Source organism: Mastigoproctus giganteus, chromosome 3 (assembly GCF_048544385.1).
Source record: "Mastigoproctus giganteus isolate SK-2022 chromosome 3, ASM4854438v1, whole genome shotgun sequence".
Classification (NCBI taxonomy): domain Eukaryota; kingdom Metazoa; phylum Arthropoda; class Arachnida; order Uropygi; family Thelyphonidae; genus Mastigoproctus; species Mastigoproctus giganteus.
In genome coordinates this window covers 123,589,990-123,602,808 of record NC_143577.1, presented here as the reverse complement: position 1 = coordinate 123,602,808, position 12,819 = coordinate 123,589,990, and the positions used below count along the sequence as shown (strand labels likewise).

General features: G+C 38.5%; 1 protein-coding gene across 1 annotated transcript in view; it reads right to left on the bottom strand.

Annotated features, from left to right (window-relative positions):
* The window catches only part of LOC150088255 (intermembrane lipid transfer protein VPS13A-like), a 3,009,916-nt gene that overhangs the window by 736,716 nt on the left and 2,260,381 nt on the right, over nt 1-12,819 (bottom strand). Inside the window, exon 61 of the mRNA XM_090370087.1 lies at nt 1,403-1,536. Coding sequence (XP_090226213.1) covers nt 1,403-1,536 — 134 coding nt within the window. The remainder of the gene's footprint in view (nt 1-1,402; nt 1,537-12,819) is intronic.

The window sequence follows — 12,819 nt, the reverse complement described above, 5'->3', positions numbered from 1 at the left end:
TGTTTGGTTCTTTTGACAAGAACTGAATCTGGTGATGCAGTCTACTGTTATGCTACATCAGTGACAAGGTCCAAACATAGTTTGTTCCAAAAATACTCTTCTGATGATTGAAGAACTCTATGAGGTCAGAGATTGGATACATATTATAATTTCTTGCAAGCATTGACCAAGTGAAAATAACTTTAAAATTAAGTGAGAGAGTACACAGAGTTAAACTAAAAAAAGTACACTGACACTAGGCAAAGACATTGAAGATATAACATATAACATACTTAATTTAGCACAAATTCAGAATACAGATATAGCAGAAAAAACACAATTAATTAAGCACAAACATAGAACACAGATAAAGTAGCTTTTGGCTACTGTATGTAGCCTTTATCAACTGACTGAGCACTGGATAGTGTTGGTTTTATTTGTGTGGGTTGATCTTCAAGTACGTAAGCAAGTTGTTTAAAATCGGCACACATTAGCACCACTAAAACTATAATCTTTGAGCTTCTCATACTTTGCAATGTCACCCGTCACCATCTCCATCTCCATTCATCTACCCAAACTCTTCCCCCACCTCCCCCCCTTGATAGACCTCTCTCTCTCTCTCACTCCCTTGTCACCCTTTTGCCTACCCCATCCATGATCTCGCTTGCTTATGTACTTGAACCCCATACAAGTAAAACATACAGTAGCCGAAAGCTACTTTATCTGTGTTCTCTGTTTGTGCCTAATTAAATGTGTTATTTCTACTATATCTGTATTCTACATTTATGTAAATTAAGTATGCTATATCTTGAATGTCTCTGCTTAGTGTCAGTGTACTTATAATAAATAAACAAGAAATTATAATAAATACTCTACTGAACGTGATTGATGTAATTTTCTGCTAATTGAATTCATTTTACCCTCCTTTGACCTCTCACATCAACAAGCTGCTTCCAATCTAGGCCTACCACTGACTGGATGTTTTCCGGTTGTTAGGCCACTGTTGATAGACTCTAAACTCTGCTGTGCACAACCAAGCACAGCAACATAACTGTGATACTTGAACTACTTTTTCTGACATCTCACTGCACTTAGTTAGGTCATGTTGCTGACCCATTCTTTCACTCAACTGCATGCATGCACTCACACACAATCCTTCCATATATGACTGCTTGCTTTGTATAGTCTGGTATGGAAAATCTCTGATGGAACAGCTGATTTTTTAGATGATGGAAGCACCTAATAAACTAGAAACCCAATGTACTGGGTTACTGGAATTAAAGAAGCCAAAACAAAAATATAAAATTATAAAAGTTTAAAAAGAAAAAAACTTTATAATTTGCATAAAAAATCTTCATGCAAACTTTTTAAAAGCATAAATGAAAATACAAAATGGTATGAGAATATAAATTTTTCACCCTACTTTTGATGGATCTTAAAAAAAAGATCTTCACAGAGGTTTTCCACTCTTACTGGAGCATCCCCAGGGCAATAAGGCAGGAAAGAGATATAAATTGGAGTTTCTCCACCACCTCTCACTTCAACACAGAGAGCAGACTGTTTTAAAAAGAATAGACATTATAAACCATACTTCTTTTTCTAATTTTGAAATATTGCTGAGAACATAAACATCTAATTAAATCAATTAAAGTTGAAAAGCTTTACGTGGACTGGCGAAAATCTTAGTTGTGCATTGAGCAAACTATTTCCATTTAATTTCATCACTGAGATTAGCGTTAGTAGAGGCAATGATGCAAGAAAGCAAGCTTATGCAGCATCAGCCAAAAAAAAAAAAAAGAAAAAGCTCCCAATTCGTCCCACTGTTCGTTCCAAATACCTATCCGGCTCGGCCTTAAATTTATTTAGGCTATCAACTTCCACAACAAAGGATGGAAGTCTGTCCCACCAACCACCTACCTGCTGGCTAAAGGCAAACTTCCGCACATTATTGTCAATGGCAAACTTCCGCACAGTATTGTCAATGATATACAGGAATTTTTCCAGCAGGGATAAGGAGGTGATTATTCCATTGTACAAGGCAATGGTCAGGCCACACCTAGAGTACTGTATACAGGTCTGGAGGCCTCATTTCAAGAAGGATGTAGAGCTGCTGGAACGAGTACAGAGAAGGGCAACAAGATTAGTGAATGGAACAAAGGGGTGCTCTTACGAAGAAAGGCTTATGTTTTGCAAATTACAGTGTCTGGAGACTAGGCACCAGCAAGGTGATCTGATAGAGGTGTATAAAGCCTTGAATGGTTTAAGCATGCTCAATGCTGATGGGATTCTCCCTCTAGCTCAGAAAAATCACCTGAGAGGGCATAAATTCAAATTGAGGAAAGACAGATGTAGGATAGACGTGCGGAAATTTGCCTTTAGCCAGCGGGTGGTTGGTTGGTGGAACAGACTGCCATCCCTTGTGGTGGAGGTTGATAGCCTAAATAAGTTTAAGGCTCAGCTGGACAGGTATTTTGAACGAACAGAGGGGTGAAGTGGAAGTGGGTTTTTTTTTTTTTTTTTTTTGGCTGATGCTGCATAAGTTTGCTTTCTTGCATCAAATGCCTCTACTAATGCTAATGCTAATGCTAATGCTAACATCTATCCTATATCTGTCTTTCCTCAATTTTAATTTATGCCCTCTCAGGTGATTATTCTGAGCAAGAGGAAAAATCCCATCAGCATTGAGCATGCTCAAACCATTCAAGGCTTTATACACCTCTATCAGATCACCTCGCTGGTGCCTAGTCTCCAGACACTGTAATTTGCAAAACTTAAGCCTTTCTTCGTAAGAGCAACCCTTTGTTCCATTCACTAATCTTGTTGCCTTCACTGTACTTGTTCCAACAGCTCTATATCCTTCTTAAAATGAGGCCTCCAGACCTGTATACGGTACGCCAGGTGTGGCCTGACCATTGCCTTATACAAGGGGATAATCACCTCCTTATCCCTGCTAGAAAATTTCCTGTATATCACTGACAAGAAACTATGAGCTACTCTTACAGACCGTCTGCACTGCTCAAAAAACTTCATATCTGCCTGCACAATTATATGTGCAGGCAGATATAATTTTAAAAGCATAAATGAAAATAAAAATGGTACAAAAATATAAATATTTCACTCTACTTTTGATGGATCATAAAAAAAAGATCTTCACAGAGGTTTTTCACTCTAACTGGAGCATCCCCAGGGCAATAAGGCAGGAAGGAGCTATAAATAAGAGTTTCTCCACCATCTCTCACTTCAACACAGAGAGCAGGCTATTTTAAAAAGAATAGACTTTACAAGCCTATTCTTTTTATTCTATTATTTTAAAAAGAATAGACTTTATTACACTGACAGTGGTAGAAACTTTCAGTTTCTACCACTGTCAGTGTAACACCACAGAGTTGATACATCACTCTGGGGTTACTGTTTCCCATATGTAGTACTTTACATTTGTCAATGTTAAACTTCATTTGCCACCTCTCAGCCCATCTGCTCAACTTTTCTAGATCCTGTTGCAGCAGCGTACTGTCAGAAAAATTCCTGTATATCATTGACAAGACACTATGAGCTACCCTTCTTAATCTAACAAAGTCAAAAAGAGAAACAAAGTTAAAGCAACCCACAGGAATCTGTATGCTTCTGAAATCACTGTTCAACAAATGATGTGACACCTGGGGCATGTCAGCACGGAAGAACCGTAACTGAGTTCACTGAACCAAAAAACCTATTTCCACTAGTGAAATGACCTTTACTACCTTCATATTGTCTGCAAACTTGGACATTAAGCTTGATATACCATCATCAGTATCATTTATAAATACAGAAAACAACAATGTACTCAACAATGAACCCTGAGGGACTCCACTAATAACATTAGTCCATGATGAGCAGTGTCCATTGATTACCACTCTCTGTCTTTTCCCACTCAACCATCCCTTTATCCATTGCAGCAATTTGCCTCCAAAGCCAGACTGCTACAATTTTTTCAGCAGTCTTTCATGTGCAACAGTACCAAAAGCCTTTCTAAGATCCAAATATATGATATCAAAGTTATTCCCTGCATCGAGTTCCTTTGTGACCACATCATGGTATCCAATCGAATTGGTCAGGCAAGACTTTCCCTTAACAAAACCATGCTGTGTCCGAGATATAACTGAAGTCTTGTCTAGATGACCCTGCAGTGCTTCTTTAACCAGTGCCTCCATTTATTTTCCTGGATCCGAAGTTAAACTGACAGGTCTATAATTACTTGTGTTGCCCTTTGATCCTCTTTTGTGAATTGGAGTCACATTTGCACATCTCCAGTCCATGGGTACCTCCCCTGAGTCCAAAGAAGCTCTCATAATTTTGGCTAAGGGTTTGCTTACTTCCTTTGCTGCCTCCTTTAATATGACTGTATAGATCCCATCCATCCCAGGTGCCTTTTTTATGTTTATCTTCAACAATTTCTCCTCTCTGATTTACTGGCCCACTCTATTTCCCTCTACAGTTTCTTATTATACTCATGAGAGTCATTAGGCCTATAACACACTGCTATTCTCAATTTTGATCTCCCAATGCTTATGTCACACCAAACTGACTCGACACTGCACTGTCCTTGCTTCACTTCCTTGGATTTTATGTGTTTCTTAACTAATAGCATAACCCCTCCTTCCTTCCTATCCTGTCTATCCTTCCCGTACACATTGTACTCCCCAAATTCCAGTTCTGCATTCCTTATATCTGTCTCTGATATCCCAACAATGTCTGCCTTTGATGTCTTGATCAGCACTTCAAATTCAGCAATTTTATTTACTATACTTCTAGCATTAGTGTACATGCAAGTATACATGCACTTGTTTTAACTCTTGGTTACCCTAACATAGCCCATGTATTTACTTGTTCCATGATGACTCCCAGCAGCTCTTGCAGTCCCCAGCAACTTGCTCTCTAGGATGCTGATCATTACAATAGAAGCAGTGCAAGAATCACTTTTACCTCTGCCAGTGGCTACTGTTAATCTATTAGTCCTTGTATAGCATCAGCAAATATTCTTGCATCCTTTCTATTTAAGTGTATCCCATCCCTGAATAAGAAGTCTCTCCTGTTAACAAGTATAGACCAGGCTGAAAAAAATTCTACCCCTTGAGCCTTGCACAATCTTTCCAGGGCCGAATTGATCGACAAGGCTCTCATCATATACTCCCTCGTATCATGTCTTGGCAGAATTGCAGACACTTTCAAATTCAACCCTAATTCACGGCTTTTTTTGAACAGTGACTTGTACTTGTTAAGTAATTCCACCGGTCTCCTACTCTTAATATCATTAGTGCCAACGTGTACAACAATATCACCTTTTGTGCCCTTAAAAATGATATCCGCTCTACAACGTCATCAACCTTTGACAGCAGACATACCCTTGTCCTGTTCCACTTATCCTTTTTACATAGCATTTTCTCCGTTTCCCTGACAATAGAGTCACCAACAACTACTAGTTCCTGTGGGACCAGCACATTCTGCCTTGGGGGTTGCCACTGTGTTGCGTGATGATCAAGTGCAAGCTCTGGCATTGATGTGGGCAGCTGAGAGCTTGATGAGATATCAGGTATTTGACTGACTGGGCCTAATAACTTCCAAAAGGCAAAAGCAATATTCAGATAGACTCTTATACGTGCATATTCAAAGAAATTCTGGACTATTAATAAACCATTTGAACTAACTACTCTCTTCTTGTTCTGTAAATAACTTTTGCAAAGGCTCTCACCTCTGTGCAGTCTTTTTCACCCACTGGGTAACCCTTGTTACCCAGTGAGTGACAAGGGTAGGGTAGGAGGAGTTAAAGCTGAAAGTATTATTTCTTTCCCCTTATGAGTTTGTACATCATATTGTGAGGACTCAGCCAGCCAGAGTTCACATTTGGAACTGTAAATATTGTAAATTCAATTCATTTTATATATAAATTTACCACCCCACACACACACGCGCACACACGCACACACACACACGCGCACACACGCGCACACACGCACACACGCGCACACACGCGCACACACGCGCACACACACACACACACACACACACACACACACACACAGATATGGAAGTACTATAGTAATTTTTGTAATGGTTGCACAGCATATTTATGAATGTGTAGTGGTGATGTCTTTTTTTTTTGTTTCTTGCAGGTAGTACCTTGAAGGAAAAATTATTAAAGCTGATGTTAATTTACAGGTCATACAAAAAGGTACACGAAGAAAATGGTCTGACTGGTCAGAATTCCAAAGAGGTCAAGTTGTTGGTGCATGCTTAGCAGGGGCATCGGTAGCTAAAACTGCTGAATTGTTTAATGCATCCAGAGTGTATCGAAAGCAATGTCACAAAGTCGAAGCTGATTGAAAGAGACTTCCGGATACTGAAAAGGATTGTAGTCCAAAAATATTAAACAACCGCCTCAAAAATAACTGCAGAACTTAATGTGGAACTTGGAAATTCTAGAAAAACAGTTTGGTAAGAACTTAATAATGCTGAAATTTATATCAGAGCCGCTGGCATAAATTTATGACATGAAGTTATGTATTAGCTGCTATTACTAGAAAGAGGATGGAATGGTACAAGGAACACAAACACTGGGCATGTGATGATAGGAATCATGTCATATTTTCAGAAGAATCATCATTTACATATTTTACAAATATCAAAATACCAAAAAAAGCAGGAAAGTTGGAAAATACCAAAAGAAGCACATCATCCTGACTGTCTTGTGCTAACCATCCAATTTGGAGTAGAAGGAGTATAGTGGTGGTTTGGGCAGTAATATCATGGTGTTCTTAAGTCCTCAATGGGCAAATTACTGCCACCGATTACCTTGATATTCTTAATGACCAGGTTAATTCAATGGTACAAACATTGTTTCCCACAAATAATGGCACATTTCAAGTTGAGACTGCTCCAAAGTGTGCAGCCAGATGTGACTGATCTTCGGTTGAGGAGTATAACACTGAGGTTAAGCATCTCCAATGGCCTGTACAATCATCAGCCTTGAATGTTATTGAGCCACTGTGGGCATATTTGGAGAGAGGAGTGAGCAGCAGATTTCCTCCACCTTAATCACTCCTCCATGAAGAATGGTCCAATATTCCTCTTAAAACAGTTCAAGATTTATTAAAATCTCTCTACCTCATTATGTCAAATTCATCTGTTGTTTCTACCATTCTTTCAATTCCACTAATCACTTGCAGCTCTGACTTCCTCTCTTTGCAACTTGACTTTCTGCAGTCCAACTTTCCTAACAGTGAGGTAATTTTCCTTGGTGATTTTAATGTTCACAAATCCAGCCGGCGTCCATTTTCTAGTCACACAGACCCAGCTGGTTGAGATGCTGAAGCTTTTGCAATTACTAATGACTTTGCACAGATTGTTCATTTACCTACAAGAATACCAGACAATCCTAACCATACAGCCAACACGCTTGATCTTTTTCTCACAACCCTTCTAAGTACACGGTCGAAGTGAGTGGTCCTTTAGGCACCTCAGATCACAACTTGGTGATTGTCTCTTCTCCAATGGAGCCTTTATCTCAAGGTTATTCCCAACCTCGTATTGTTTGGCATTACAGGAATGCAAAATGGGATCACCTGTGAGATTTCTTTTCTTATTTTTCTTGGTCAGATTATTGTTTCAAAACTTCTGATGTTATCGTTTGCTCAGATCGTGTCAGTGAAATTATTCTTGTAGGAATGGAATCTTTTATTCTACACTCCACTTTAAAATCTCGTCCTTTATCTAAACCATGGTTTTCCAATAAATGTGCTAAGGCTGTTCAAGAGAAGAACGTTGCATATCGTAATTGGCTTTTTTCAAATTTTTCAGTTTCATTTTCTGCCTACACCAAAGCTTGCAACAATTGTAAAGCATTTATTAATCAGTCCAAACTAGATTTTGAACAGGCTAAGAGTGGAAACTTGCTTTTTGCCCTAATGATAGCTGAGCATTCTGGTCTCTTGCCAAAGCTATTGGCTGCAACTTTTGCCCATCTCTGTTCCCACCTCTATCAAAACTGTTGTCGCTTCGGCCAAGGATAAAGCTGACCTGCTAGCATCTCATTTTTCTTCCAACTCACATATTAATGATCTTGGTAAAACACCTCCCACCATTCCTAGCACGCTCCATTCAATGCCTCCAGTGATCTTCCGTCAAAAGGATGTCAGAGGGATTTTGACAAATCTTGATGCTAAGAAAGTTCCAGATCCTGATGGTATTTCTCCACTTGTTCTTAAAACTTGTGCTCCCAAACTTATTCCTGTTCTTTGCCACCTTTTTTCACTTTCTTATTCCAAAGGTGTTTTTCCTTCTGCTTGGAAATTTACTCATATCCAGCCAGTTCCTAAAAAGGTTGACAAATCCCACTCATCCAATTATCGTCCCATTGTAATTACTTCTACACTTTCTAAAATAATGGAGAAATCAATTAACCGCCAACTCTTAAACTACCTATTAACTTTCCATCTGATCAATGATTGCCGGTATGGATTCCATCAGTGTCGATCCACTGGTGATATTCTGGCTTATGTTACTCATTTATGGAGAAATTCAATGGAAAATTTTGGTGAAACACAAGCAGTTGCTCTTGACATCTGAAAGGCTTTCGATCGTGTTTGGCATAAAGGTCTTCTAAACGAGCTTCCATCTTATGGTTTGCCAACTGTTTTTTGTAATTGGTTCTCCAGTTTTCTCTCTGATCACTCACTCAGGGTGATGGTAGATGGCTCCCTGTCCTCTAACTTCTCCACTAATGCCGGTGTCCCCCAAGGTTCAGTTCTTTTCCCCACTCTTTTCCTCTTGTATATTAATGACCTTCTTCCATTGACTGGAAATCCTATCCATATTTTTCCTGATGATATCACATTGCATTTCACTTTCCATTTTGGGAAACCTTGCCCTGCTCAATCAGCTTGAACTTCTCGAATATCCGCTACCAATTCCTTAAATGCCAAACTCCAGGTAATTCTCCAGTGGGGCAAAGACAACTTAGTTGATTTCAATTCTTCTAAAACTCAGTCTTGTCTTATATCTCACAAAAAAGGATTCTCCTTCCTATGCTTCTCTTTGGTGACACTTCGAATTCGGCTTTTTTGCCGGTGTCCCCCAAGGTTCAGTTCTTTCCCCAACTCTTTTCCTCTTGTATATTAATGACCTTCTTCCATTGACTGGAAATCCTATCCATAGTTTTTCCGATGATAGCACATTGCATTCCATTTTCAGAAACCTTATCCTGCTCAATCAGCTTCAACTTCTCGAAAATCTGCTGCCAATTCCTTAAATGCCGATGTTCAGGTAATTCTCCAGTGGGGCAAAGACAACTTAGTTGATTTCAACCCTTCTAAAACTCAGTCTTGTCTTATATCTCGCAAAAAGGATTCTTCTGCTCCTATGCAGAAGAATCTTTTAGTGACACTCCAATTTTAGTGACACTTATCTTTAGTGACACTCCAATTTCTAGGCAAAATGATATATCTCTTTTGGGGATTACCCTGACTTCTAATCTCTCTTGGCACAAGCACATTACAAATATTGCTTCCTCTGCATCTAAAAAACTTGGTTTTCTCTTTCGTTCTCAGCATTACTTTTCTTCCAAACAGCTGCTCACTCTGTATAAATCGGAAATCCGCCCTGCCATGGTGGAATATTGTTTCCACATCTGGGCCTCCAAAACCTCTCTCAGACTTCTAGATTCCATTCAGAAGTGGGCAGTTAGGTTAATTAATGTCTCCTCTCTAACAGAATCTCTCCACTCGCTGTCTCATAGACGTACTGTTTCTGCTGCATGCCTTTTCTACAGATACTTCCATGAGCACCATTCTTCTGAATTGGCTTCTGTAATTCCTGCTCTCTCTTTCAAAACTGTCCGAACATGTGCTGCCACCAACCGACATCCATTTACTGTTCAACTTCAAATTCACAGAACCAACTTTTCATCTTCCTTGTTTATTCATTCAGCTGCTGTTTTCTGGAACAACCTTTCTTCATATGTATTTCCTGAAAATTACAGTCTACAGAAGTTCAAGTCTAATGTCGATGAATATCTTCTTTCATATTCCCAACATCCAAACGAAGCATGGTGTTAAGTTGTTGTTGTTAGTTTGTTTTTAGGAGCATTAGCAACTAAGGCCATATTGGTCCATCTATATGCCGTGGTCATTCCCTGACCTTTCTGCATCCTCCGTATTTGGTGGGCATGGGCTTCAACCCCGGTCTAATCAAGAAGCATGTGCTACGCACTGCTGCTCCTGCCCACCTGGCTATGGAGGTGGCCACGTTACTAAGTACTATAGGTTCTAATACCTCTCATGTTTGGTGTTTTCATAAAAAAAAAATATATTTGTATATTCAAAGGGATTATTTGCTTAAGTAATTTTTTTAAAAAATATATTTGTTTGAAGATCCAAAGCCATTACTAATATGGACGGGAACTTGCGCCACTGGTTTGCCTGAGCACTAACTATATTTTCTTCAATCATACTCTTTTCACTATCCTTCCCCTAAAATTCTTCCAACACTATGAGCTATTAGTACAATATGAGTGCATGAGTGGTATTGCTATCCTAAGTACTTTCCTAACTTTGCCTACCATTAGCTATATAGCCAGACATGGACTGCTTATGGAAATAACATACATTTAGATAAATTAATACAAAAAATAAATAAATAAAATAAAATTAAAAAATAAATATATATATATATATACAGGGTGTCTCAAAAATACATGGCATAATTTCAGGAATGAGTTCCTCATATGTAGACTATAAAAATATTTTATATCAACATAGTTCCGGAAATGCTTGGCTCCCGAGTTATTAACCAGAATGTCTTATCTCCCGCAGGTGATTTCCTTCATCACGAGGCACTGACAGAATCTGGTGGATATGCACTTTACTTTATGTATGGTTTGGCAGATGGCAATGCTCTGGAGGCTCGTCGTTTGTACCATGAAAGGTTCCCAGAACGAAGATGTCCAGACAGGAAAACGTTTGAAGGTATCCATCACTGCCTTTGTGAACATGGGACCTTTACACCTCATGCCGCTGACAGAGGATGACTAATATTTACGACTCCTGAAGTAGAGGGGTGGACCAACTGCCTGGTCTCCCCACTCATCTGAATTAAACCGACCAGATTTCTTCTTGTGGGGCCATTTAAAAATCATCGGTGTATTCGAATCCGGTAACTGATGTGGAAACTCTCTGCAATCGAATTTTGGCAGGTTGTGAGACAATATAAAACATGCCAGTAATTTGGCATCATCTTCGCGAGTCCATGGGATGACTGGAACGTCTAAAAACTAACGAAGTAATACCCAGATCCATGACACAGTTTAATATTTTTGATTTAATTACTTTGTTTGCTTTCTTTGTCATTCGGTAAATTAATTATTTTTATCAATATTATATATTTTAAAAGCTCTGTCTTGGCGTTGCTTACGCTGCCTTGAATAGCTTGATATGCACATCTTAAGCAGTTTTTTTTTTTTTTCTTCATCGTTCTTTCAATTTTTGATCACTATGGATCAATTTGACTATGGCTATTCCATAATCAGTTATTCCTCCTCCTTGTCATTGGTATATATATATATATATATATTTTTTTTATGATTTTGTCTTTTTACCTTTTTGATACTTTTTATGAACTACCAACTTAATAAGGACATACTACATGGGCAAAGTAGGTTAAATCTGAACCCGAGGGCTTATGCTCTGTACAGCTACTTGACACTTTCTCCAAACTTTCAACATTCACATTTAACACAGATCACACAGAGCAAACCAGCATCTAATGCTTCTAGCCTGAATGGTAATGAGGTAGCCTCCTCTAAATGCAATCTAAAATTTAACAAATGTTCCAACAAACTTTGCCTTACATGCCCCTACATGCATCCCCAACATATTTCTAACAATTTTGAAGATCCAATATTCTGCCAAAGCAGCAATATAGTTTATCTTATAAAATGCCGAACCTGTAATATGAAATATGTAATAAACTTGTAATAAACTCCTGCATAGGTCAGATATCAAGAATTACAATAACCGTAACCAGCATAATTCGGAACAAGAAATAGAATATAATCATTTCCAAACACATTGCTTTACCAACATCTATATTTCCATACCAGCACAAGTGTTCGAACCTAATGCCAGAAATCAACAGGAAGAATTATTCATGTTAAAATTAAAATCTCTCTATCCATATGGACTCAACAATACATTCAATCATAAGATCATCACAAATAATATTACAGATATGTGCATATATGAGAAATTCCAAGTTACTAAAGGCCTAAATACATCCAGAACTTTTGGGTTTGTGTTTCTTTATAGGAAACATAAACCCAAAAGTACCAACATTACTATGCATAAATACAAGTTAGATGACTTTAAACAGACTATTTCTGACTGGGACAGTGGTCAGAAATAGTCTGTTTCTGACCACTGTTCATGATTTACTCTTTTGTACTAAACACAGCATCTTAAAGGCCCCTTACAGATTTATACTCACCTTCAATTTCACATCTAAACATTTACTCGACCTTATTACAGATATCTGTAAATTTAAATTAAAATCTTACAGCAAGCTGATCAGCAAGCCAAAATTAGCATTAGCATTAGTAGAGGCATATGATGCAAGAAAGCAAGCTTATTCAGCATCAGCCAAAAAAAAAAAAAAAAAAAAAAAAAACCTCTCCCATTTCACCCCTCCGTTCGTTCGAAATACCTGTCCAGTTGAGCTTTAAATTTGTTTAGGCTATCAACTTCAACAACAAGTGATGGAAGTCGGTTCCACCAACCAACCACCCGCTGGCCAAAGGCAAATTTCCGCACATCT